Source organism: Manis javanica, chromosome 7 (assembly GCF_040802235.1).
Source record: "Manis javanica isolate MJ-LG chromosome 7, MJ_LKY, whole genome shotgun sequence".
Lineage (NCBI taxonomy): Eukaryota > Metazoa > Chordata > Mammalia > Pholidota > Manidae > Manis > Manis javanica.
The window spans coordinates 25,527,165-25,554,075 of NC_133162.1; the positions used below are offsets into that span (position 1 = coordinate 25,527,165).

Here is a 26,911-nt window from a genome sequence, read left to right on the forward strand (position 1 = left end):
TGGGGGTTCTGGAAATCTCCCCACCATGTCTAGAGGCAGCCTACCCAAGGGTCGCACCCATGTAGACAGATTTCAGGTTCAGAGATCCTGCCGACTATGCGAGATGTAACTCTGGGGGGTGGGGTGGGAAATCCCAGGGCAAAATACCTTTGAAACCGACATCAGCCAAAGGGAGAAATAAAGTGGGAGAAACCCATTTATCTTCTACAGTCGAACTGCATCTCTCTCAACCCAGCTGCGGAAGAAGAGAGAGCTCCACCCAACTTCTCTGGTAGAGATGAGCTCCGCTGGCCTATGTAATTACCTATTGATATGGAGATGAACTACTTCTCTCCACACCTTGGAAACACCTAATTGATATGAAAATGCACTAAAGCCTGGCAAGAGATTCTGGAAATACTGGAATTTTACACACAGTGGGGAAGTCTGCACCTAAGAGTTCAGTAGGTGCCAGGGTTTGAACCTGAATTGGACACGAAGTGGGAGAGACACAGAGATATGGGGAACACCAGTTCTGGGAGTAGGGGCCACCAGAATCAACCAGGGAGCCAACGGGTTATGGAAGGACAGGAGAGGCCGAGAGAGGAGGAGAAAGCTACAGGCCTTGGGAGGCGGAGATCTGAGGGCGAGAAAATAAGATGGATGGAAAGATATTGGGTGGGTGGAACGGTTCCCGGTCTCTGGCTGATGAGAAGGAAGCCGACCGGCACAGTTAGCCACAGCGACCCCATCCAATGGCTGGATCTCCAGGCCCAACACCTTCCTACCCACAACAAAAATGGTCGCCGCAGGAGCCCGTCCGAAGCCCAGGGACAAATGAGAATGGGAGCAGAGGCCCCGCCCGTTGTGGGCAACTGCCCTTCTCAAAAATGGCTACCGAGGCGCTTTTGGAAGGGGACCGCTCTGGGCCTCGCCTTTGATCTCGCTGGTGGGGCTAGGGGATGAGAGCTGCACCGCGCGGGACAAGTCGCCGGCGGCGCCCGACAGAGCAGGTGATTTCCCCTCCAGCCCCCGGCCCAGGGCTAGAGGGCAGAGAGCGCTGACCCAGGGTACCCGTCCTGAGTGCTCCCTCAGGGTACTCCCCGGGGCCCGACAGACTTCCATCTCTGATTCTCGCCGTGGCCTGTATCAAGGCACCAACTTCCTCAGGCCTCCCTCGCCCTGTGTCCCCCAGGGCCCCAACCACACCCGCGTCCCCACGGGCTCACAATTCGGGACCCTTACGGGTACCCCTTTAGCTTGTTTAGGGAGCTCGGCCGTCATCGCGGTCCCACTTACTGTGTACCCTCCCAGCCTCGTTTGTGCCGCCACCTGACTTTGGCTGTTGGAATCTCTTCTATCCCTCAGTGTCCTTTTGGCTCCTCTAAGACCTGCCTTGGAGGTCAGGAGACAATGATGTCCTGCGGAACCTGCTTTATGGGACTAGGGCCCCAGGAGCTGGTCTTGACAGGGGCGGGGAGAAGCAGTGACAACCTCCATGCGAGACCCTCTTGAGTGGCCACCAGGAGTTCTTTCACACTGGTTCCCAGAACTCCTTGCACATGGCCTTCTGGTCTCCCTCCACTTTGAGCACCTCCCCACCCCCAAGGCACAGTATGGTACTCCTTCTCCAGTCTCACTTAAATTTGTCCAGGGGGTCTGTGCCTGGCCCTGGGGACACTCTTAGTCCAGCTGGGGGCAGTGAGAATGGGCAGTCAGTTTTGGCTATGAGTCCTGAAGGATGAGAGACAGAAGGAAAGACATTCTGAGTGGGGAGAATGGTGTGAGCAGAGACTCTGAGGTAGGCAAGAGGAGCAGCCAAGCAGGTGAGAAGGATCAGAATACAGGCTAGGGCCACACCATTTCCATCATGAGGGATGGTGTAGTGCGGTAGTTAATAGGATTCTGGAATTAGATTGCCTGGGTGTAAATCCGCTGTTAACTTACTCTGTGACCTTGGGCAAGTTATTTAGTCTCTCTGTGCTTCCATTTCTTTTGGGTAAAATGGGATTATGTGATAATATTAGTATCTATGTTTTAGGATTATTGTATGGATTAGATAGGTTAATACATGTAAAGTGCATAGAAAAATCCCTGGCACACTGAGCAGACACTGAATGCTAACTATTATTTCCATCATCAGAGGTGTTTCAACAGGACTCAACAGGATGACAGTCACATTTCATGGGCACCACTGACCAGTGAGCCCTGATTTGGAGCCTCCAGGAAGTAATCATGTTCTTACAATGGAGAAGGCTGGCCCCTCAGGTTGCACCTTTCCCCTCAGAGAGTGTGGAGGATAAATATTAGGAGAAGAGCAGGAAAAAAATGCTGAGGAAGGCTCAAGGGGTGAAGGGTGAAAGAATGGCCAACTTTGAGTGATGGGTAAAGTTTGGGCAGCCCAAGAACAGGAAAGGGGACGATGTTGCCTTAGGAGACAAGCTAGAGAAAAAGCTCAGGGGAGGAAGATTTTTTTATTTGGGCACAGTGGATTTTGCCAGTAAAACTCCCTGGTTCTCACACGTTGGTGAGAAACCTAGAAGCATCAGACACATTGCTGAGAACTTCTCTAGAAACTGAGCTTTCATGCAGCAGACATGGGCCTTTGTCCCAGCAGAGACTGCCAGGCAACTGACAGTAGCCAGGATTTGATGTAATGATGTAGGTCTCCATAGGGGACTGGCCTTTTGGGGGAGTTGCATGATGGGATCTGATATGTCTGGTCTGAGCAGTTCTGGTTTAAGCAGGAAGAACATGATTTTTTGGTAAAGATCACACAGCTATGATCTCTGTGGAGAAGAGATGGTTGAAGGAAATAAGGTAGTGGGGAGAAGGGTCCATGCTAAGGTCTAGAGCAAGAGGCAAGCAAGAGGCTAGCACTTCTTAGTCCTGTTGCCCACAGTGACCCCGGTGTTGTCACAGCAACTCTTACTACTCAGGGGAGCAGGAAACTGATCATAGATGGTAGCTCTGTCTCAGCCCACTTGGAAGTCTTGATACCCCCATCCCCAGAGAAGCCCCTAGAATATGCACTGGACTAAGTGACCTGGATTTAAATCTTGACTACCACAGTCAAGCCAGGTGACTAGGAAAGTCATTCAACCCATTGAGCTTCAATTTCTTAATCTATGAGCAGGGAATAACCATTTGTTGAGTGTCTTCTTCACTGGAAGTACTAACTGTACATTGATGAATAAGCCAGGTGTGTAGTCCCTGCCCTCATGAACAACTGGAAGAAACATTAAACATTGCCCAAATAATTATTTAATTACAGCTATGAAAGGTGCTGCTAAGTAAGTAATGAAAAGTACAGAATGCAGTAGAGGGGACTAAACCAGTTGCAGAGGGTCAGGGGAGTGATCCAGGGAAGGTGTGGTGCATGGTGAGGCTAGACAGGTGCGGGCAGGAGTAGGACCCTGAACCGAAGGCCACAAAAAGAATTTGGACTTATTTGAAGGGATCTGGGAAGTTGCTACAGATTTAAACAGGAAAAACACGATTTTTTTGGTAAAGATCACACAGCTATGATCTCTGTGGAGAATAGATTGTTGAAGGAAAGATGGTAGTGGGGAGAAGGGTTAGGAAGTTCTTGTAGTTAATGCAAGAGGTGGAAAGAGATGTGTTGAGAGGTCAGGGCTTGGTGACTGACTGGATGTGGGAAGGCAAGGGATAGGATGGTGTCGAGGATAATCCCCAGACTTGGCGCAGGAAGAGCTGGATGCATGGATGTGCATTTAGGAGTAAAAGACTTGGGAGAAATGTCAGCTGGGGACATGTTAAGTCATTCACATGGAGGTGTCAGAGAGTTAAATGTTCAAGTGTGTTGCTCAGAGGAGGAGATGGGACTGGAGGATTGGACATTTGGGGGATGGTGATACGGAGTTGATACATAAAGATGTGGACCCAAGTGAGATCTTCCAGAGAGAAAGGGTGTGGAATGAGGAGAGAGAAGCAGCTTTGAACCTGAGTTTGCTACCACCTTTAGAGGGTGGAAAGAAGGGGCAGAGAAGGGAGCCTGGGAAGAAATGGCCAGAGAGGTAAAAGAGAAACAGGAGAGTGTGATGCCTCAGAAACCCACACTGATGTTGCTAGAAAGAGCAGATTATTAGAGATATTAGGTGAACCCGTAAGAAGTTGCCTTTTTATTTTTTAGATCGAAAACAGGTAACATTGGCAAGCTTTGAACATTGAACCATTGTATGGTTCAATCTAATTAGACCAAAACCTTTAAAAGTAACTTGTGACCTTAGCCTCATAAATTTTGGTAGAGATGTTGGAGCAGAAGCCAGACTAGAGTTAGGGAGAAGTGGTTAGAATGGAAAAGGAATAAGGAAATTGAATCGACATGACTCAGTGATTGATTAGAGGCAGCAGATGGTGTTGAGAGAGGGTGAAATCAAGGGTAATGGCCCCAAGTTTCAGGTTTGTCAGTTGAGTGAGAGAGTGGCTGTGTCCGCCAATGAAACAGGAAGAGGTGCTTGTTTAGAGGGGGGATGTATACAGATCAGAATATCATAAATGTAGGTAGGTGGAATTTGAGGTGCCTCTGTCTTCTGAGTGGGATGATGAGCTGACATTTGTAGCTATGGGTCTGGAGCCATTCATTGCCACTCTGTGTTCCTGACTCCCAAATACAGACTTTTGAGTAAAAAATCATGTAAGTGGGAATGAAGTAAGTCCGTAAATATTTATTGAGCACCTACAAAGTGCAGGCATTCTTCTAGGTACTACGATTACACCAATGAATAGGACAAAGTTGTCACTACCCACCTCCCCACCTGCCCCCTAGCCTCAATCTCCCTTTTCTTGGAGCTTAATTCTATGAGAGAAGACAGACAACAGGCAAATAAACATGAAATAACATCAAGCTGCAGTAACTGCTATATAGAAAATAAAGCAGGGCAAGGGATTAGGGAGTAGGAATACCTGTTTTTGATAGGCTGGTCAGGGAAAGCCTTCTGAGGAGGCAGCATGTGAGCAGAGCCTTGGAGGAGTGAGGGGATGAGTCGTGTGAATATCTGGGGGAGATAGGAAGAAGGTGGGGAAGGAGGCGGGTGGGGCAGGAGTGGACAGATGCGGAGGGATGGTGAGGTTGGAGAGGCAGGCAAAGGCAGATCTTATAGGGCTCCATAGGCTCTGGAAAGGAAGATGGAAAGTCCTTTTCAGCCCAAGCTGCTAGAAGAGCAAGGATTGGGCAGGAAGACTTCATGAAAGACTTCCCCTTCAATCTGGGCCCCGTAGCCAGAAAAGCCCCTTTGTGCAGAGGGTGGGTGGCCCATTCTGGGCTGGAGGAGGAGGAGGGCTATGCCCTGCCCTGAGGTCTGCTCCTTGGGGGGACTGGACAATGAGCCCCTTGTGGTTGGACTTGGGGGCCAAGTGGCCTTCTCAATGATGGGATTCCTCAGCCAGGAGGCATGTGACCCCAAGACCTTGGCTTCTTGCCAAAGGGTCTGGGCCTGCTGCTGGGGATGGAGCCAGGGCAGGCGTGGAGCTGGGGCAACCTCCCTCCCCTCCACAGTGCCCTGCCCTGTCTCAGGCTGGAGGAGGTGGAGAGATGGACAGGGAGGGGCCATGGTGCTGCTTGAGGGAGTGGGGGAGCACTGGAGTGCTGGAAGCTATGGGCACCATCGACAAATGGTTTCCACAGCAGGCAGGAGGGAGGAGCTGACCACCCCTGGGCAGGGGCAGGCATAAGAGGGCCTGACAAGCCTACATCTTGTGTCCCTTCAGAAGAGGAGAGAGAATGGAGCTGGAGAGGATTGTCAGTGCAGCCCTCCTTGCCTTTGTCCAGATGCACCTCCCAGAGGCGGACCTCAGGTAGAAGCAGCTGTCCTGGAAGGATCATGCTGGAGTCAGGGTTGGAGTTGCTGGGCAGCCCTCTGGGCCCCAGCCAATGAAGAGTCTGGGGTGGGAAGTATTCACCTCTATTCCTGAGGTGGGGGAGGGCTGATTATGATTTACTGATATGGCCTTATTTCTTATCCTATCCCTTGTGGACAGAAGGGAAACCAAAGCTCTGAGGGAGGGTGGAATATTCTTTGGCCTCAGGCTTGAGGTCTGGCTCACAGACTCCATGAAGCCAAGGGTGAGTCCCAGGCTCGGTGGGAGTGCTGGAGGTATCTAATGTCCTAGCCAGAGCTTGTCTTCTCCCCTTCCTACAGTGGCTTGGATGAGGTCATCTTCTCCTATGTGCTTGGGGTCCTGGAGGACCTGGGCCCCTCAGGCCCGTCCGAGGAGAACTTTGATATGGAGGCCTTCACTGAGATGATGGGCGCCTATGTGCCTGGCTTCGCGCACATCCCAAGGTGGGGCCTGGCTGGGGAAGAGGAGAGGGGCTAGCTGATCGTGGAGGGTGAGCAGAGTTGTCCTCTTACCACCTTGTCTTCTCAGGGGTACAATAGGGGACATGATGCAGAAGCTCTCAGAACAGTTGAGTGGTGCCAGGAACAAAGGTGAGTCTGGGGTTCAGGCACTTGGGTGACTCATAACCCCCATCCCTCAAGGCCCTGGCAAACCTGATAATTTCTGACTCTTTAAGAGAACCTGCAACTGCAGAGCTCTGAGGTCCAAGGTCAGGGGCCCATGTCCCCAGAGCCCCTGCAATGGTCTGAAAAGCTCAAAGAAGAGACTAGGGCTTCTCCTGCTGCTGATACCCAAGATGAGGTACTCATAGGGGAGGGTACCTGTGAGGGAGCTAGGGGGTAGGAAAGGAGGAAGTACTGCCTCTTGTCAACATTTATGCCCACAGGCAGCCAGTGCTGAGGAGGAGCTGCTGCCCGGGGTGGATGTCCTCCTGGAGGTGTTCCCTACCTGCTCCGTGGAGCAGGCTCAGTGGGTGCTGGCCAAAGCTCGGGGGGACTTGGAAGAAGCTGTGCAGATGCTGGTAGAGGGGAAGGAGGAGGGGACGCCAGCCTGGGATGGCCCCAACCAGGTATCCTCTGCTCAATTCCATCTGACCCATGTAGCTTCAGCCTCATTCTATCTTAGAGTTAAGCTCTTGCTCTCTCTGCAGGACCTGCCCAGGCATCTCAGAGGCCCCCAAAAGGATGAGCTGAAGTCCTTCATCCTGCAGAAGTGAGTCTGGGCTGGGCTGGGCTAGGCCCTTAGAGGCTTTCTGCAGTGGGGTAGGAGCTTCACCAAGCCAGTTTTTGGCAGGTACATGATGGTGGATAGTGCAGAGGATGAGAAGATTCACCGGCCCATGGCTCCCAGGGAGGTGAGAGGATTGGGACTGCTAGGGGTGTGGAGTGGGGGGACTGGCTCCTGGCTCCTGCTACTCACTGCTTGATTGCCTGACAGGCCCCCAAAAAGCTGATCCGATACATCGACAACCAGGTAGTAAGTACCAAAGGGGAGCGTTTCAAAGATGTGCGGAACCCTGAGGCAGAGGAGATGAAGGCCACATACATCAACCTCAAGCCAGCCAGAAAGTACCGCTTCCATTGAGGCATTCGCCGGACTCTGCCTGAGCCTTCTATGCTCAGATCCCAGAGGGATGCAGGAGCCCTGCACCCCCACACAGGGCCCACCCTAAGTCCTGTCCCCCTCTCTACTTCCGTGCCCCACAGTGTTCACCTCTTCTTGGAGCTGCCCATGGGCACAGTAAAGGTGGCCCCAGGAATGTGTGAGTGCATTCTTGTCATTTCTGCCTCAGAGTTGGGGTGCTGGGGTACTGTGTCTGTCTAACCTTCTCTCTTAACTTCACATTCCTTGACTCCAAGAGGGCAGCAGTGCCAGGCAAGAAGGGGTAAAAAGCTCTTTATTTGAAGCTCCAGAGTGGGGCAGGGCATTGGTCTCTCACCAGAGGCACCCCACAGCCCAATTTCCCTACAGTTCATAGGCCCCGCAACACAGTCCAGCTGTGCCCCATCAGCGGGCAAGTCAGACCTGCAGGTTGACAAAGGGTGCAAAGCCCGCCATGTCCTGCAGCAGTACCAGGGCCTGATGCAGCGGTGGCTCCACGTCGATATCCACGCCGCGCTTCCGCAAGCGGCTCAGGCTGTGCTCGGCCACATGGTGGCAGTGCCGCACCCGCAGCGAGCGTAGCACAGGGCAGTACTCAGCCAATGTCCTGGGGGAGGAGCGGGGTGAGACTAGGGGCACGAAGCAGATACACCCACGGTCAGGGAGCCATCAAAGCCCGTCTCCCACCAGCTCCACGCATACTTTTTTCCTCCGTACACGAGGGAGGGGGGCTGGATTGGGGTCACACACTCAGTGCCTCCAAGGAATCGGAGACTTCCTGCCTCTTAGGGGTTGGAACCTGCTCTTCAGCTCCGCCCAGGATTGCAAGGTTTTCCCCTTGTTGAAAAAAAGCCAGAAATCTAACTTTGTATGTGAAATCTCCCAATGTGTGAATACTAGTTCAAAAATGTTTTTAAACTGTGGGCTCTTTGGCCTAGGCAGTCCGAGACCTGCCAGTTCAGAATGGGGGTGCAATATTAGCAGGAAGATCCAGAAACTATAGTTCTGTCTTTGGACAGCTACTGCCCACCCCTACTCCCAGAGGCTAAATGATTGCCCTTTTCCCATCCCACCGACCCGAGGCCCAGGCACCTGACGCCGTCGCTTCCCACGCGGAGGCAGCCGGTTAAGTCGAGGTGCTGGAGTTCCGGGCAGTTTCGAGCCAATTCCTGGACGGCGGCGTCCCCCACATTGGCATTGACCGCCAGCGAGAGGCTGCGGAGGCCCGCGCCGCGCCTCTGCGCCAGGTACACTATGGCCTCATCCTTGAGCTGACGGCAGGCGGTGAGGTCCAGCTCCTCAAGGGCTGGACAGCGGTCGGCGAGGCCGCGCAGTGCCAGACCGTCTACCCAGTCACAGTGCGCAAGAGACAGGCGCTGCAGGCGGGGGCAGCCTTCGGCCAGCGCCCCCAGCGCGCGGCGGCTCAGTTGTCCGCAGCCGGCCAGCGCCACACTCCGCAGCTGCGGATTCCGCGCCAGCACCGGCACCAGATCCTCGTCCGACAGCCATTCGTGACACGGCGCCAGCGCCAGCTCCTGTAACCCCTCGGCGTCCCGCAGCAGCCAGGCCAATGCGGCCCGCGGGATATGCGGACCCACCTGCGGGTGGGGAAGCACCTCGACTCTCAGCTGGTCCCAGGGCGGGGCGGGCGCTGCCTGTACGCCCCGGCGTTCTTTCCTAGCAGCAGCCCACCCTTGGGGCTGGCCACCTGCCCTCCCAGGAGGGACCCCATGCGCCCTGAGTTAATACCCGGTACTCGTCCTTAGGGTACTTGCTGGTAAGGGATCGCTTCCCAGGAATTTCTGGAGGCCCAAAGGGGTCCCGAAGTGCAGACAGCAGGGTTGGGGGCTAGGCTGGAGGCGGGGCGGGGGCGGTACCCTGACGCGGACAGGACTCAGGCCCCCGGCTCACCTGAGCAGCGTCAAAGCGGCGCAACCCCGCAAGGTGCAGCTGCACTAGTGCCCGGAAGGCCCGGCTGACTCGCTGCAGCCGAAGTAGCTGGCGCAGCGGTACCCGGCTCAGGACGTAAGGGAGTAGCACGTCTTCCCAGGGAAGGTCCAGAAGCCTGCGGGTAAAGAGGCGTTGGAGGTAGCTTCCGGGCCGCTGTTACCTTAGAATCCGCCTCATATATGCTTCTGCGCCCAGGCTCCGAAGAGCGAATCCGACGCCCGACCCCTGTACAGATTCCCTCCCCCAGGTCCTTCTTCCCTCTGTCGGCGCCCCTCAGTGCTCGGTACCTGACGGCTCCGGGCTCTTGCTCCCCTCCGGACTGCTCCATCGGTGGCTCCCTCGGCTGCCTACTGCGCGTGCGCACTAAGGTCTTTTCTCTTTGGCTTTGTACCCTGCGGTGAACCCGCCTACTTGGACGTAGAGACAGACCGATTCAATCGAGTGCCGTCTTACTAAGGAGCCTGTCGGAAAGCCTTCAGGATGAATCCCGAAACTGAGGGCGAAACAAAGCGGTGGTATAACATTAGACCTTAGCTTCTCGACTATAGGGCTTGAGACCTGAGGCTAAAGAACGTGATGGTGCAGCAAGACTGGTTTCTCTTTCCGCCTTGGGCCGGTGGCGAAAAGTGGTGATGGGAGGAGCAGACCAAGCCAAACGCAGAAGGAGGCGGAGCCAGGACTAAGGCTCTGGACCTACCCTCTGCCCTCTGGTAGCGTTTAGCGACTTGGAAAAATGAGGAGACACTATACAGGCTCTGTCTGGCACATAGTAGGTGCCCAATAATTGTTCAATTAATTGAATGGGCTAAGCTAGAATTTTTCTTCATCAAACTTGCCCCAAACCTCCCATTCCTGATTAATTACGAAGTACAGAGTTACCCAGCCTTTCCACCGGATTTGGAGCGGGTTTATACCTTGCGTAAAGAGACGTAGGGGGTGCTAAAAAGGACGCTATCGCCAACGGGGTCCCTTTCCTTTCCCCAGGAGGTCTAGAATCCTGAGAAGAATGAGTGCTCAGCTCAGCCTGCCAGGAGTACTGCTTCTTGGTTGGCATGAGGGTTTAGTTGTCGGGTCTGGGTCTGGGTTGGCCCTGGGACAGTGACGCCCTAGAGAGCTCTGGGCTCAGACTCTAGATTGCCCTCTCACCGTGTCGCCAGGTCCTAGTTCCAGGGTCCGCTCTGGGGAACCCCTGGAGCAGTGCTTTCTCCATCATCCATCGCTGGAGAGGGTGTGAAGGACGCCGAGGGCTACTGATGTTACTGAGACCTTTTCCTTTATGCAACCGCTTCACCTGCCTCTTCATAATGAAAACTGCCTCCCATCTATTATCTCATCAGGGCTCCGGGCATTTCTGCAAGGTGTACAGGTCTGTGCTGTCACTTCACTTTAAAAATAAAACCGAAGCCCTGGAGAGGAAGCTCCTTGTCCGTGGTCAAGCGAGTCGAGCTAGAGAACTCAGGCATCCTGTTTTTCCCAGAATCCCTCCCACACTATCCCAACCTGCGACGCCGCGATAAGGAAGAAGGCAGCAGCCAGGAAGGACCAAAAAGGGTCAACTTGAGTTAAAGGTTTTCTCCCTCTTCTTCAGCCTGCTTGGGGAGAGCGTAGCTGGGAGGATCGACCTCTGCTAAGATAGAACAACGTGGGCGCGCACCACCTCGGGCCACGGTGCCACCTCCCTCTCCCCGCTTTGTTCACGCCTCTGCGCCTGCGCAGTGCGACAAATCTGGCGCTGTCCCCTTCAGCACCACGCAGAGCCCCTCCCCGCGGTGAGCCCCGCGCACCCCCGCCTCGCATGTCCTTGCGCCCCTAGACTGCCCGAACAGACCCCTTCTTCCTTCCCAGGTCACCACCTGCCTGCCCAGGCATTACCAAGGAGAGCAGTTGCCATAGTAACTCTAGCGACGCTTTCTTAAAATAACTGGGCCCCTTTACACTGTGGCCAAGGGCACAAGGGTTGTGTGTCTCCCATTTACTCCACTCCCGGCGTAATCCCTTCTCTTACCCCAATACGGGTAGGACACCTAACTCAGGCAGCAAGGAAGTTCTTTTCCGAAGTCTAACTTGTCTCCTGCTGCATCCTAGGCGAGTAGTCAGAATTGGGTCTCCTGGGTGCGAGACTCAGAACCCCGGGGGGTTTGAGGCGGTGTTGCCTGTATCTGTCTTCCATTAATTAATGGTTTCCAGGATTTAGGGGGCGGGTCCGGTCTGCACCCATATTGTGTGCTTGGCGCGGCCGCGTGCTCGTGGGGGCGGGAGCCGTGAGGCATGTAACAGGTCATGTGGCAACCTCCTAGGGACACGCTTGGAGCCTAGAGCTGGACACGCGTGTGCAGCTGGGTCCTGCGTGTGGCTCAGGGGGCGTTGGACGAGAAGGATGTGGACACAATTGGGGTGGGGCACGTGAGGGTCTGGGGAAGAGAACGCGGGGTTCCATAGGTCCTCCCCCTCGTCCGTGGCGGGTCTCAGGTTGGCGGGCGAGCCTAGCGGGGGACCTAGAGTCAAGACGAGGAGGCAGCCTCGGGGCTCAAGGGCCCGGAAAAGGGCGGGGCGCGGGGAGTGAGGGGGATTAGCTCTGTTTTAGCTGCGCGGAGGGTGTAAGGGGGAGGGACTGAGAGGCGGGCGGGCCAGGAGCAAGCGGGAGCAAGCTGGAGCGTGCTGCCTTCACAGCTGAGCTGGGCCCAGCCTCTCCCCTGCCTTTCTTCGGCCCCAGCTCCAGGCGAGCAGCGGTGAGTACTGAGTCGGCTGGAGTGTGAGCTGCACTGGGAACGTGCAGCTTCAGGAACCTGCCTGGCAGGGTTGCTGTTCCTGACCTCTGCCCCTACCCTGCAGTGCCAACTGCGGGCCCTCTACCCCTTCACGGGCCCTCCTGGGTTGAACAAGATCTGTCATACCCCTGAGGGTTGGAGAGGAGTATGGTACAGCCTTCCCCCAGAGACTGATGGCTCCTGGGGTTTGGGGATGAGTGTGTGTGTCCCTGATTAAGTAAGTATGTGTGTAAGTGTGCATTTGTATCTGTGATTGTGACCAGTAAGTCTCTGTCTAATATGCCTGTCTCTCTGTGCACTAGAGAATGCCAGCCCATGTGCATATTGGGTATCTCTTTGTGTGTTCCTGTTTGATGACTGTGTGTGTAAGACAAGCATGTGCCTTTCCATTACACTCTTATTTGTTATGACTGTGAGAGTGTATGAGGGTGTGTCTTTGAGCAATGTGTGTACGTCTGTGCCTGTATGTGCTGGAAGGTGTTGTCTATGAACATGTTTAACTTTGTCCTAACATTATTTGTCCTTATATGTGTGTGTGTGCATGAGTGTGTACCTGTATGGAGAACAAAATGTCTCTTTCAACATTCAGCATGTATGAATTAGGGGTAGGGACCCCTTTCAGCCTTTCACCTTCCCTTCACTATGCTTCTCAGCCCCACATGGTCCCTACAGAACCCCTCCCACCCCAATTTTCCTCTCTTTCCTTCCAGAAGGTCTGAATTCTGTTTCCCTGAATGAGGTGCCTCCATAAGAGGGACTGTGTAGAACTCATGGCTGCCTGATGGTCATGGCTGTCTGATATTCCTGGTCCAGAGGGTTGGGTAACAGCCTTTCCTCCTCCCCTACTAGAAGTAGCTCGAAAATGCTACTTGAGGAACTCTGAGTTCACTCAACTTCTGAAACACCTAGCTTCTTCTCTCCTCCCAGGGTGATGCTTAGGGTCCCCAGGCAGAAGGCGAGGAGCCAGAGGCCCACTGGATGTACAGTTCTTTTCTCCTCAGCTTCCATGGAAGTAGCCCAAGCAGGAGGCCTGATCACTCCCAAGGGTGGGGTCAATAATGCCATATTCCCAGGGTGGGCTAGGCCCCTAGTACTCAGTGGCCCCAGCCAGCTTTCCCCTCCCTGTCTCTGCTCTCCTGCCCATCCAACTCCCCAGCAGTTCACCCCTTGCTCCCTTTCCTCTATTGCAGGCCTGTCTGAAGAGCATGCTGCCCCCTCTCTCCCTATCTGGCCTCGCCATCCCTGCCCCTCCAGCCTGACCCCCGGCCCCAGCATGGCCCAGGGTGCCATGCGCTTCTGCTCAGAAGGTGACTGTGCCATCTCCCCGCCACGATGCCCTCGCCGCTGGCTCCCCGAAGGCCCAGTGCCCCAGAGCCCCCCAGCCAGCATGTATGGCAGCACAGGCTCCCTGCTATGGCGGGTAGCAGGGCCAGGTCCCCGAGGCCGGGAACTGGGACGTGTGACAGCACCCTGTACACCCCTGCGTGGCACCCCCTCATCCCGTATTGCTCCCTCACCCTGGGCACCCTCTTCACCCACTGGGCAGCCCCCACCAGGGGCCCAAAGCTCTGTGGTCATATTCCGCTTTGTGGAGAAGGCCAGCGTGAGGCCACTGAATGGGCTACCTGCTCCAGGAGGCTTAAGTCGGAGCTGGGACCTGGGTGGGGTCTCTCCTCCCAGGCCCACCCCATCCCTTGGGCCTGGCTCCAGCCGGAAGTTGCGGCTGGAGGCATCCACATCAGACCCACTCCCAGCTGGAGGAGGCTCAGCTCTGCCTGGCAGCCAGGGCATTTCACATGGGCCACCAGCTCAACCCCAGGTTGGGGCAGATGGTCTTTACTCCTCTCTCCCAAATGGCCTGGGGGGGCCCTCTGAGCACCGGGCTGCACTATTCCCAGGACCTGCTGACATTGGACTCCTGAACCAGGTATGCAACCTTCCTTGGTTTCCCTGGAACCTTAGAGCCCCAACAGATGGGCAAGGCTTAGCAGTCTTTTGGTGATCTTGGGCTTGTTGGATGTTTACTCAGAATCCTTCAGTCTGTCTCTTTCTCATCCAGCTCCATCCCTGGGTTTTTTTCTTTCTGTGTCTCTGTCTGATGTTGTTGTGTCTTTGTATGTCTGGCTTTATCTCTGGGTACCTGTGTCTATCTTTCCCTCCTTGGCTTAGGCGGACAACTGGTCCACCCCCCGGGACGTCTCCTCTCATGCCCAGAGGATTGCTCGAGCCAAATGGGAATTCTTCTATGGCTCCTTGGACCCCCCGAGCTCAGGTAATTCTAGGCCTGAAGCAAGGGGAACAGGGCAGGGCCTTCTCTGCAGCAGCTGAGGCATGATAGGGTACCTTCTTTAAATCTCCCCCAATCCTTTCTTGGGCTCATTAGTCTGCTAATGCCTCTCTGGGCCTCAATCTTTCTATCTGTATTTTGATGGGGGACTGGGGGACGGTGGATGGGTTTGGGTACTGGATAGTAGAGGTAGGGGATGGCAGGACATCAAGGGTCATTTCTGGGTTAGAAGAGACTCCAGTCTCCCTCAGGCCCCTCAAACTTGTTTGACAAGAACTTGATTTGGAATGAGCTCCACTGGCACCAGGAACAACCTGAGTTTGTAGCAGGAGCAATGGTGGCTAGATAGTGAAAGGACTTCCTGCCAATGTGAAGCAATGGGGAGAGTCCCTTCCTAGATCAGCATTAGGACAGGGAGCTGACCTGATAACCTCCTGACCTGGATGCCTATGCATACTGCAGGTGCTAAGCCCCCAGAGCAAGCCCCCCCATCTCCACCTGGGGTGGGTTCAGGGCAGGGCTCTGGGGTGGCTGTGGGGCGAGCAGTCAAGTACTCCGAGACGGACCTGGACACAGTGCCCCTGAGGTGCTACCACGAGACCGACATCGATGAGGTGCTCGCTGAGCCGGAGGAGGCTGACTCGGCCATCGAGAGTCAGCCCAGCTCTGAGGGCCTGCCTGGCACTGCCCGCCCTCCTGTCCCACGTCCTGGCCCATGCCTTGGCCCTTGGCCCAGTCTGGGCAGTGGCAATGAGGATGAGGATGAGGCAGGTGGGGAAGAGGATGTGGACGACGAGGTGTTTGAGGCCTCAGAGGGGGCCCGGTGAGTGGGGGAGAGGGAGAGGAAAGTGCTCCTTCCCACTGGTCCAGATGCAGAACTGGGTCAAAGGGACTGGAATAGAGATGAGGGTGGACTGGGAGGGTCAGGACCAAGCTGGTCATGCTGCCAGGACAGTGTAGCAGAAGATTCTGGACAGAGGCCTGAGGCCTGTAAGTACTGGGAATGTGGGGGCATCAGCAAGGATGCAGGAAGCCAGAATAGAGGAAGAATGGGTTCTAGTGAAGAACAAAAGGCAGAGTGAGAGGCCAGAGGCCAGAATCAAGCCTGGGGGTGTGGGAGCATCAATCTAGATCCTGGATCCTAGCAGGAGAGTGGGGAGTGTGGGGGCTTTCCTCTCTGTCTCACACCCCATTGCAGCTTGGAGCCTCATATTCTTCTAAGATGTTGCCAGAAATAGAAATGGGATGGCAGGAGGGGAGAGGATCAGGAAGAATGAGGAGAAAGGGAGATTATCAGGGAGGGAGAGAGAAAAGTGATTGGATGCTGGGGATAGGTAGACCTGGGGTGCCCTGGGGGCACCAAATAGCTTGATGAAACTGGTGGAGTCCCTCTACCTAGATGGCTTTTTTACAAGGTTGGGGGACCTGTGAAAGGGGATGACCGTCCCCTTTACAGAGTCAGTATAAGAGTTCAGTGAAATGCTATACGGGAGCTGTTCTGTGGGCCACTGAATAGAGACTCTCCTGCCCCTGCAGGCCGGGCACCCGAATGCCTCATGCTGGGCCTCTCAAGTCACCTGTGCCCTTTCTACCTGGGACCAGCCCCTCAGCTGATGGGCCTGACTCTTTCAGTTGTGTGTTTGAAGCTATCTTGGAGTCACACCGGGCCAAGGGCACCTCCTACAGCAGCCTTGCTTCACTGGAGGCCCTGGCCTCACCTGGCCCAACCCAGAGCCCCTTCTTCACCTTTGAGCTGCCTCCCCAAGCCCCTGCTCCACGGCCTGACCCACCTGCTCCTGCCCCACTTGCCCCTCTTGAACTGGATTCTGGTACCAGCTCTGCTGCTGATGGACCTTGGACACAGAGAGGAGAGGAAGAGGAGGCAGAGGCTGGAGCCAAGCAGACCCCAGGGAGGGATCCCCCAAGTCCCTGCCGCTCTGAGGACAGCCTTGGGCTGGGAGTGGCACCACTGGGCAGGTGAGTGATTCATTTGATTCCTCAGATGTGAGGCTCCCAGGGCTCCAGGAACAGTTGTTCCAAAGACAGAGCCTGAGTGTGAAGGTATCATTTATATTCCTGACCCCTGATGGGTGGCTAAGGGATACAGATGCCATTTGAAGGACTGCTTCTATTGGTTGCGAGGAGGAGCTCCCCACAGCTCTCCTCCTTGGTCTCAGATTCAGTGACTTGAGATACCATGATTCATGACTGGGGAGGTCCCCAGAGAACACCCTGCTTTCTTCCCAGGAGAGCCCTTCCCTTCCCAGACAGAGCCTCTAACCTGCTTAGAATTCTTGTGTCCTTACCACCCTCCTTCATCCCCCCATCAGCATGAAGGCTTCTCCCAAAGATGCAGCCCCTAGGTTCTCCCATGGCTTCCCTCTCATATTGCTTCCCCACTCCAATCAGTAGTCTCTCACCCTTCTCCTGTAAGTCCTTCCAACAGTCTAACCTTTCTGCTCTCTCCTCTGCCAGCTACCCTCTCAGTCATGGAAACCATGGCAATAAGAGGGGGTGGCCAGGGAGACAGGGTTGCTTAGCAACCAGGAGTTTCCAGCCTCTGTCTCTGGGGTGACAGGTAGCTTTGCCAGTAGAGCTGCTGGGGTAGGAAGGGGAGGGGAGGAGGAGACGGGGAACAGAGCATGCACTCTGACCCCCAGTCCCCTCTACACTAGAGCCTGCTTCTTCATGGGTGGAAGAGAAGGACCGAGGAGGAGGCTCCTCTACTTAAAAGGCAGGAGAAGGAAAGACATAGGAGTGGGAAGGTGTTCCTGGTGCCTTCAAATCACTGTTCTCCCTGGAAGCCTATCTATCCCATCTTTGCCCATATTCTCAGAGATTAAAGACTATGTTCTGAGTAGGGCCAGTGTGAGGATGGGGAATCTATGTCTAATAGCAAACTTAGGGAGTTTGGGGGAAGGAGCTAGAATTCCCACAGCAGCAAGATGAATGTGGGTAAGATTTGAGGCAGGACTTCCACAGAGAGGTGATAATGATGGAGTAGGCTGAAAGAGAGAACCTGTACAATCTCCCTCTCTGGAGAAAAGAAAAATGCCTTCCCTGTGTCCCAATTTTTCCTCTGTCTTCTGGGTCAGGAGGCAGAGGAGGGATCTGGATGGTTCCTGAGGCCCTGCCCCACCTCTGAGCTGGTTTTCTACCCTGGCAGTGAACCACCCCTGAGCCATCTGGTGTCCGACTCAGACTCGGAGCTGGACAGCACAGAGCGGCTGGCCCTAGGAAGCACGGACACCTTGTCCAATGGACAGAAAGCAGACCTGGAGGCTGCACAACGTCTAGCTAAGAGGCTGTACCGACTAGATGGCTTCAGGAAGGCTGATGTGGCCCGACACCTGGGCAAGAAGTAAAACCACTGGACTGGGATTGAGAATGGGGGGAGAGGGGATGCATCCTGCTGCCAGCACCTCCACATCCCCTCTATCTAATGCCCCCAGGTCTCTAGGCAACCCCCACCTGGCCCCTTGACACTTCCCCTTGAGACTCCACCTGTCTCTCTGCCCTGCCCACAGTAATGACTTCAGCAAACTTGTGGCCTGCGAGTACCTCAAGTTCTTTGTCTTCACGGGCATGACTCTGGACCAGGCTCTCAGGTGGGTGTTGAGCCCTCTGAGGGCAGCCCCCACTCTCCAGGCCTAGTGTACTGGGCCCCAGCTAGGCCTCCTCTGAGCCCCTGGGCCTCCCCTAAGATGCCCTAATGCCATTCTTCTCAAGCAGGCTGGGCATGGTCATGAGTTGGGGCTGCCTGGTAAGGGGACCTTGGGTAGGGTGACATGCTCCTTTCTACCCTCTCCCCAGGGTATTTCTGAAGGAGCTGGCTTTAATGGGTGAGACCCAAGAACGGGAGCGTGTGCTGGCCCACTTCTCCCAGAGATACTTCCAGTGCAATCCGGGAGCCCTGTCTTCAGAGGGTGAGAAGGTTGGGGGCAGGGCTTTCTTGGCTGGTCACTGAGGCAGATGGGCACTGTATCTATGCATAGGAGCTTGAGTGTGTGTACAGGAGTGAATGAATGCAGGAGCTTGCAGGCATATGAGCACATGTGTGCAAACTGCTGATGTGGCATGGACATGGAACTGTGCGGAAAGGCAGGCCTATTGCTTGTGTCTGTTGTGTGTTGTGAAGAGGCAGGTGACAGGAGTGCTTGCCTGCCCTTGTTCACATGCATGTACAGGACAGTGCTTGGCTTGAGGGGGATTTTGTGCCTGCATTAGTCTGCATAACTGTGTGGGGCCCACTTACTTGGGTTTAGTGCATAGACACAGAGGCATGTAGGTGTTGTGTGCAGGCAGTGTCCTTAGGGAATTAGGTAGGGTGACCTCAGAGGGAGGGGTCCCTTCTGGGGATCTGCTGGGAGAGAGGTCTGTGGTTGGAGGGATTCACGACTTAGAGGAGTGTGGTTGTTGGCCAGAGGGGGTCTTGCAAGAGGATAGAGGATGAACTGGAAGGTTGGGGAAGAGAGCTGTGGGAAGAGACCCTGGGAATGTGGGGAGGCTAAATGTGAACTCTCTGCTAGACGGTGCTCACACGCTGACCTGCGCCCTCATGCTACTCAACACCGATCTCCACGGCCACGTGAGTAGAGGCCTGACAAAAGGGAGCCTGGAAGACACACCCCCTCATGAGACTTCAACACCTGAAAGTCTGAGGGCCCCTTCCAAGCTCACAGGCCTCTGTGCCCTCCCTTAGAACATCGGGAAGCGCATGACCTGCGGAGACTTCATTGGGAACCTGGAGGGCCTCAACGAGGGCGGTGACTTCCCCAGGGAGCTGCTCAAGGTGGGGGGCGGGGCAGAGTAGAGGCTGCTGGAGGGGAGGGATAGGGACCTATCCACCGCGTAAGAGCATGGTGAGGCGAGGGGCACTAACTCCTGCCAGGGGAGCCTGAGCTCTCGTGACTCAGCCTGGGTACCTCCCCTCCCCCCCCCTCACTAACTGGCTCTCCGGGAACATGCGCACTGGCGTTTTTCTTGGCAGCGCGCAGCGGGGGAGGGGAGACGACTCTCGAAAACACGTGATCAGGTGGCCCTGGACATTGTATTGCTTTCATCAATGCCCCTCCTCCAGTGTCCACTAAAGATGGGTGAGGGTCCCTGCATGGGGCAGGGGGCACAGAGGTACACGACTTTCCCTCCTCCCCCTCCACCCCACAACCCAGCGAGCCGCAAAGGCCTTGCTAGTACTGCTGTGCTGGTGGGACCAGAGGTAGAGAGGCCTGAGAGGGACAAAGGCTTTTCAGAGGTCTCACAGCGAGTTCGCGCCAAGCTGGGACTAGATAACTGAGCTTCTGGTTCCCTTTGGGCAGGCTCCGCGCCCAGATGCCAGCGCTTCAGGCGTTAGTTACTCCGCGGGGCTGGTATAGATGCAAGTGGGAGATGGTCTCCGTCCCTGTGGTTCACTCCTCTCCCTGATCCGGTGGTCCAGGGAGGCCTGGACTCACTTGAAACCCTCAGTACTGGCAAAGGAGTCCCCGGGCCACTACAGACATGTGACTGCACAGGAGTGGCTTTGGGCCAGTCTGTGAGTTTGGTGTGTTGGGCTTCTGGGTTTGGTAATGAGTGGGGGTGATCATTGTGAGTTGGGTGACCATCAGTGAATTGTGTATGCTTGAGTTGAGTGGGAAATGGATAATTTAGGGTGTCAGTGAATCAAGGGGGTTTGTTTGACTTGGGGTATGTTTGTGTTTTAGGGCTTAAAATTTAGAGTGTGTGTGCGAGTTGGGGTACAGGTTGGGCGTTTATGTGTGTTGAGGTGTGTTTATGAATTGGCTGATTAATGACACGTGTCTGTGAGTAGGAGGGTGTATGTGAGTTAAAGACTAAAATTATGAGGTGTGCCCCTGAATTTGTAGTGTCAATGAGTTGGGATGTTTGTGAATTGATGCATTTGATTAGCTGGGGTATATGTCTGTAAACCGGGGTGTGTGTACGTGAGCTGGGCTATTATACATGGCGTGTTTGAGGATCGGTGAGTTGTATGAGGCCAGTGCGATTCCACGGCTGCCTCCATCCTGCGCTGCCGTGTCTTGCTTGGGGCTCCTGCGGGCTGGGTGAAAAGGGGCGACCGGAGGCGTGCCGACCTCTCCCCTCATCACCCCACCTGCCAAGCCTGACGAGCCCGGAGGGAGCTCCAGACCCCTGAGCGTCAGCTCACTTCCACAGTCCCAGACTTCGGGGCTCCCAGCGCAACCTCCCAGCGTCCCCAGAGCTTCCCCCCGCCACCAGCAACCTCCGCCCTCCCCGCCGCGGCCTCCCCAGGCCCCTCCCCTGTGGCGGCGCGCTGCGGGGCCCCTCTCCGCCCGACGCCTCCATATTGCGCCGTCCCCGCCCCCAGCCCTAGCCTCTCCTCCCCGTCGGCGCCCCCCTCCCGCTCCGCTGCAGAGCAGACAGCGCCGCCGCCGCGCGCTCTGTGCGTCCGCGGGAGCCGGGCCGGGCTCGGGCCGGGCCGGGCCGCGCCGCTCGCTCCGGCTGTCGGGGGAGCCGTCCGCGGGCTGTCCGGTCCGTCCGGGGCCGAGGGCGGGCGGGAGTATGGCCGGGGGCCGCGGCGCGCCGGCCGGGCCAGCATGATCGGTGTCAACAGCATCCACAGCAGCGCCGGGCGGCTGCGCTCGCGCTCGCTGTGCTCCGTGCGGTACGGGCGCACCCACCGCGGCGCGGAGACCCTGTGCTACGGCTGGCCGCAGCGCTCGCGCAGTCTCAAGCCCGTGCTCTACACGGACTTGGTGGTCAGCCGCCTGCAGAGCCGCAAGAAGAAAAAGGCGGTGAGGTCGTTGGGGCTGCGGCCCACGCCAGGCTTGGGGGCGACCAAGGGGTTTGCCTTGGGCGGCACGGCTGAGGGGGCGGCTTGAGCGAGGCATCGAAGGCAGCACGAGCCAGGTGGGGCAGCTGTGGGGCGGAGGAGAAAGTCCAGCAGGAAAAGGATAGCCAGGAGTGGGTATGAACTGGAGCGGGGAGGGCACAGATCCTCCAATCAATGTGGACATCTCAAACCGAAGAATCTTTGGGTCTTCTAGGTGGGAGCATGACACGGGGCTCACCGATGGGGTTTAGGGCTTTCAAAGAAAGATGTGGTCGTGGGCCAAAGGGGTTCCGGACATGGTTCAGGGGATGAACTGGAAGGCTGGAGACAAGGATTGCAGATTGGATCTCTGAGGCCACTTGAGCCTACTGGCCAGAGAGTTAGAAAGTGAAGGTTTAGGGTCTGAGCTATGCTGGGTGTGGGCAGGGTGTGTGCTGGAAGAGCTATGTGTGCATAAGCTTGGGTTGTGCTGTGTGGGAGGCTGGAGGTTGTGGGTGTACCCACTCCCAGACCGGATGTGCACGTGTGGGTTGCTTGGCTAGCTTTGTGGCCAGGCATGGTGGTGGGCAGTGAGAAAGTAAGAAACTGGTGTGTTGGTGGAGGTGGAGGGGCCATGTCCCATCATGGAGAAGGTGCCAACGTCACCACTGCACCCAGCTCACACGCAGACAGCATCACATGCCACATGTTAGCCCAAAACACATACTGGGGACACACCCACTCACCAACAGGCTGGCAGAAGCACCCCCTGGATGGGGGGGCACTAGTGTGGACGCCGTGTTCCAAGCCCCAAGAGGGGTCCCCTCTGGCACTCCTGGAGCCCATTCTCTCCTCTAATCACCCCATGGCCAACTGTACAAAGCAGACATGACGGTACAGGAGCTCTAGGGAGTTTGGGGTATGCAGGGTTTGGAAGCTAAAACTACTGCCTTTTAGACTGGTGTTCATTCCCCAGTGACATGGAGTGTGGGAATGGGCAGGGGGATGGACCACCCTGGCATTTGGCTTGGTGGGACTGCCTGGGCTGGGGGAAGCTCTCATCTTGTCCTGGGCTTGGGAACCATCAGAGTGTTTTCTGTTACAAAGGAGATGACATGAGCCCCTGTTCATGGGCCTGTTTCCCCATATCCTCTGTGGGTTTATTCAGTGGAACCAGGCCAAAGCGCACTGACTGGGGATAGGATAGTTTCTTGGGCCACCCTTTTCCATTCCCTCCAGGGCTGTGCTTCTCCCCCTCACCCACCCAGGATCTGAGCAGGATGACCCTTAACAATAACAACAGTAAACATAGGAATAGCGGCTGCCATTTATTGCACTAATTGCTTGCTCTACCCTTAAACAGTGTTACTGTTTGTTCCCTCCATGGATGCTTACCCAAAGTCATGCAGCAAAAGTGGCAGAGCTGGGCCTGGGTCCTAGTTCCGGAGCCTGTGTTCTTGGTCATTACACCCTGTAACTGCTTCTCCCCACCCATCCCTACCTCCATTTCTGTCTCATTCCCCAAGTTGGGAGGGCTCTGAGCACTGGCACTGGGGTACATGGTGCACCTCCCCCAGGATTGACACCTGCCCCCTCCCCCCATTTGTTCCTACCTCCTCAGGCCTTGTACAGCTCCATCAAGAATGAAAAGTTACAGTGGGCCATGTGAGTCCTGGGGCTGTGTGGTGGGGGTGGGGTTGGAGCATTGGGAAGGGGCTCCCCAGAAAGGCCCAGAGCACTGAGATGGGCCCTGTGAGTCCTGTGGCCTTGGGCAGGGGAGGGCGGTGAGGCCATGAGAAGCAGTGAGGCTGCCTCACTTCCTTCTTTGGAGATGCCTGCCTGGGTTTGTGGTTCTGTGTATTGTCTCTAGCTGGGTTGTTATGACAAGCTGGTTTGGGGTGGGTGGCCACTGTCAGTTGGCCTGGGAGGAGGGGTACTGAAATAAAAGGGAGGTCCCTTTACAATCCAAGTAGGAAAGCAGAAGTCTCTGGAGGTGGGGCCCTGACCAATAGTGCAAGAGTCCCCTCTTGGGTCCTAGGGATCCCAGAGTCACAGAACAAGTGACTATGTTGTCTACTCTTGGCAGGCTCAGTGGAAACAGAGGTGCAGAGTAAGTTTTGGGCAAGTCCAGTCTGAGGGAGGAGTCTGGTTTTAGCCTTGGTTCCCCCAGTCTGAGGATAGAGCACTCATTTAGTAACAGTCGATTACTCAGATTTGCTGGTATCTGCTGAGTCCAGTCACTGCTCAGTTTCACTGGGAGCTCCCGGCCTACATGAGAGAAGACCTCAGAGGAGACAGAACTCAGGATTAGGGTGCAGGGGAGATCAGGGAAAACTTCTTAGAGGATTGGGACTTGGGGCAAGCCTTGAAGGAGGGGAACTATTTATTTGGGGGAAGAGGGAGGTTGACATTTGGAAGGCAAATACATGGCATTTGGGAGGCACATACAAGGCTGAAATGAATGTGGGCTGGGGGACGGAGGGGAGGCCCGGCCGGGACGGGGAGTGGAAGGAGAAAGAGACAATGTTGCCAGGGATGTGGGATGCAGTAGGGAATGGGTTTTTGAGTGAGGGAGTAACAAGACAATCCGAGTCTCTAGATGATATCTGACATAGACCAGTATGTACTCGGGGACCACAGGGAAGCTCCTTCTGCCACCAGTTAGCCACCAAGCTCTGAGCAAAGCCTGGTGCTGGGTGTGGTTGAGACAGCTGAGTCAGTCACGTGCCTGCGTTAGTGGGAGATGTGTGTGTGTGCAGAATGGGAGATGATACAGCTGGTTATACATGAGGGGAAAAGAAAAACATGGCCCTACCCTTGGGAGCTGAGGGAGGGAGACTTGCTTCCTAAGGAGCCAGGATCTGAGTGGGGAGACATAGCTACACCCTGGGGAGACCTGGTTTGAGGTGGGGGATATGGCTCCAGGAACCCTAAGTTGAGGGGGCCACAATCTTGTGAGAAAAGCAGTCCTCCCATCTTTACAAACACTGAAGGAGCTTTCGTGGGTTGGGGGGGCAGAGGCCAGGACTGAAGGGGGGTTGTGGCTCCATGCCAGCCCCCTCTGAGGTGATCACACCTGCAGAGACGAGGAGGAGCTGAGACGCTCTCTGTCTGAGTTGGCCGACCCCAACCCCAAGGTCATCAAGCGGGTCAGCGGGGGCAGTGGCAGCGGCTCCAGCCCTTTCCTGGACCTGACTCCTGAGCCTGGGGCCACAGTCTACAAGCACGGGGCCTTGGTGCGAAAAGTGCATGCAGACCCTGACTGCAGGAAGAGTATGTGGCCAGGGTCAGGGTGGTATGGGGGATGGATGGGAGTGGGCCTGTTTCAGGGCCCCCTGACCTGTTTTCCTTCCCCCAGCACCTCGGGGCAAGCGGGGCTGGAAGAGCTTCCACGGGATCCTCAAAGGCATGATACTCTACTTGCAGAAGGTGCGGGACCAGCCTAACTGGTTGGGGCTCAAGGGAATGCAGGTGGGCTGGGTGGCTGGGCCAGGCTGGACTGTGGCCAGGACAATATGGGCACCCCCACAGGAAGAGTACCAGCCTGGGAAGGCGCTATCAGAGGCAGAGCTTAAGAATGCCATCAGCATCCACCATGCTCTGGCCACGCGTGCTAGTGACTATAGCAAGAGGCCCCATGTCTTCTACCTGCGCACAGCTGACTGGCGGGTCTTCCTCTTCCAGGCCCCGTGAGTGCCCTCCTCCCGTTTATCCCAGACCCTTCTCTCCTCTCCTAACTTGCTCCCCTCCCTTGTCCTTGGATTGCCTTGTTCCTTCTCAGGCCATACCCCAAGCCAGGAATGACATTCCTAGACAGGACCCCTGGGCCCAGGCCCCAAGTGGCTGTGCTGTCTCCTCAGGAGCCTGGAGCAGATGCAGTCCTGGATCACTCGCATCAATGTGGTGGCTGCCATGTTCTCTGCACCCCCATTTCCAGCTGCTGTTAGTTCCCAGAAGAAGTTCAGCCGCCCTTTGCTGCCCAGTGCTGCCACCCGTCTCTCTCAGGTATTCTTCCCAGCTCTGCCCTCCTCATGCCAGTGGGATGGAGTGGGGCAGGCCCAGGTTGGCACACTCAAGGCTGCCATGTATGACTGTGTAGATGTCCACTGTACCAGGACACTGGCAATGAGCGGGGAGCAGAGGCTGAAATCCAGTTTCTACTCGCCAAGCTGTTAACTCAGACATGGTGCTTTGTTCATCCAAAGGAAGAGGCATCTTTTAAAAAAACTTGCACAAAGGCACTTTATGTGTCATAGTGCCCCTGATGGTGCTCCCCTGGTCCCTAGGAGGAGCAGGTGCGGACCCACGAGGCCAAGCTGAAGGCCATGGCAAGTGAGCTGCGGGAGCACCGGGCTGCTCAACCTGGCAAGAAGGCCCGGGGCAAGGAGGCTGAGGAGCAGCGGCAGAAAGAGGCCTACCTGGAGTTTGAGGTGAGCCTTCCTTCCTGGGCACCTCTGGCTCTTCTCCATCAGTGGGACCCCTGTCCCCACACACAGGCTCAAACTGATGATTAAGGGCATGGACCCTAAGAGTAGCACCAGCTGGGTGACCTTGGGCAGGTTGCTTAATCCCTTGAGCCTCAGTTTCCTCTGTAGGACAGGGATACCATTCCATACCCACTAGAATAATGAAGGAAGACAATGTCTGCCAAGTGTTCAGTTTTCCCAACTCTGGTAAAGGCTCAAAATAGCAGTCTTGAGAGCCCAGAGAGGGTCACCAGTCAACTAGTCACAGTCCTTGGGAATTTTTGGTGGGCAAGAACCAGCCATCTCCTAGCCTTCTTTTTGTCCCTCCCTGGTCCATATGGGGGTGGGATGGGCAGAGGGTTGAGAGCAGGCTTAGAGCCCTGCCCCTCTGCCTCAGAAATCCCGTTATGGCACATATGCTGCACTGCTTCGGGTCAAGCTGAAGGTGGGCAGTGAAGAGCTGGATGCGATAGAGACAGCACTGGCCCAGGCCGGGAGCACGGAGGATGGACTCCCACCTCACACCAGTCCCTCCCTACAGCCCAATGCCTCCTGCCAGCCCCAGGCTCAGTGTCATGACTCAGAGCCTCAGGCAGGGGCAGGCAGTGGGCAGTGGAAGCCCTGAGTAGAGGGCAGGAGTGTGTGGGGGTGGTGCCCACCGGGCACCTGCATGACATGGCCCTGCCTGAGCCTGGGCCGGCCTCGGGCCACCCATGAAGGCCCTCAGCCCAGGGCCCAACCGCGCCGGACGCGGTGTCCGGGGCAGGGCAGGGCTAGGGCATGGGCCTTGGGAGCCTTGGCTAAGGGGCCCTCTGAGACCCCCTTTTGTGATAATGTTTTGCACTTTTTCGTATGCGGGGCTGGGGAGGGAGGGGCCAGGGCCCCTTGGACTTTTGATGCTTTTCTTCTTGGGCAGGGGAGGCCTGACATTTCTGCTTTCTGCTGAGACCACCTCCCACCCCTGACACCAGCAATCCCCCTCCATCCTGGGGCCTGGCTCAGACAGAGGCCAGGGGACGGGGCTGAGCTGGTTGTCTCTCCTTCCTCCCTGAGAGTTCACCCTCTCTCTTTCAGAGGTGGAGAACAGTGTCCATGCCAAGGCCCCCCTATACAGGCCGGGGACAGCATGGCCTTGCTTTCCCTCCCTCAGTGGGTCCTTCCCTTTGTACAGCCTCCATCCCCATTAAAACTGCTCTGGACTTGCTGC

General features: G+C 56.0%; 4 protein-coding genes across 6 annotated transcripts in view; 3 read left to right on the top strand and 1 right to left on the bottom strand.

The window, feature by feature from the left end:
- C7H10orf95 (chromosome 7 C10orf95 homolog) overlaps positions 1-6,189 on the top strand; it is a 35,244-nt gene extending 29,055 nt beyond the window's left edge. The window contains exons 3-4 of the transcript XR_012133063.1: positions 5,710-5,796; positions 6,141-6,189. The gene's annotated coding sequence lies outside the window, so the exon portion shown is untranslated. The remainder of the gene's footprint in view (positions 1-5,709; positions 5,797-6,140) is intronic.
- CUEDC2 (CUE domain containing 2) lies at positions 895-7,600 on the top strand. Its single transcript, XM_017673949.3, has 9 exons — positions 895-992; positions 5,710-5,796; positions 6,141-6,284; positions 6,370-6,431; positions 6,518-6,642; positions 6,728-6,910; positions 6,992-7,053; positions 7,135-7,195; positions 7,279-7,600. The coding sequence occupies exons 2-9, from the start codon at positions 5,723-5,725 to the stop codon at positions 7,423-7,425; spliced, it is 858 nt and encodes a 285-aa protein (XP_017529438.1). The 5' UTR covers positions 895-992; positions 5,710-5,722; the 3' UTR covers positions 7,426-7,600.
- Positions 7,601-7,721: 121 nt separating this feature from the next.
- On the bottom strand, positions 7,722-9,965 carry FBXL15 (F-box and leucine rich repeat protein 15). 2 transcript variants are annotated; one of them, XM_017673944.3, is made up of 4 exons: positions 9,681-9,965; positions 9,355-9,508; positions 8,536-9,041; positions 7,722-8,072 (listed from the first exon to the last, which is right to left on the bottom strand). In XM_017673944.3, exons 1-4 carry the CDS (start codon positions 9,719-9,721, stop codon positions 8,039-8,041), a joined length of 735 nt encoding a protein of 244 aa, XP_017529433.1. In that variant the 5' UTR covers positions 9,722-9,965; the 3' UTR covers positions 7,722-8,038. The 2 variants fall into 2 exon arrangements, with proteins under 2 accessions (XP_017529433.1, XP_017529431.1); XM_017673942.3 differs by having other exon boundaries at positions 7,722-8,050; positions 9,681-9,956.
- Positions 9,966-11,972: 2,007 nt separating this feature from the next.
- Positions 11,973-26,908, top strand: PSD (pleckstrin and Sec7 domain containing). 2 transcript variants are annotated; one of them, XM_017673938.3, is made up of 17 exons: positions 11,994-12,122; positions 13,352-14,088; positions 14,331-14,433; positions 14,911-15,271; positions 15,985-16,425; positions 17,615-17,809; positions 17,976-18,056; positions 18,262-18,374; positions 18,978-19,036; positions 19,151-19,240; positions 22,860-22,903; positions 24,321-24,511; positions 24,597-24,667; positions 24,770-24,927; positions 25,099-25,243; positions 25,525-25,668; positions 26,102-26,908. In XM_017673938.3, the coding sequence occupies exons 2-17, from the start codon at positions 13,435-13,437 to the stop codon at positions 26,327-26,329; spliced, it is 3,078 nt and encodes a 1,025-aa protein (XP_017529427.3). In that variant the 5' UTR covers positions 11,994-12,122; positions 13,352-13,434; the 3' UTR covers positions 26,330-26,908. The 2 variants fall into 2 exon arrangements, 1 of the variants encoding a protein (XP_017529427.3); XR_001855252.3 differs by lacking the exon at positions 26,102-26,908 and having other exon boundaries at positions 11,973-12,122; positions 25,176-25,243; positions 25,525-25,594.
- The last annotated feature ends 3 nt before the right edge of the window (positions 26,909-26,911 follow it).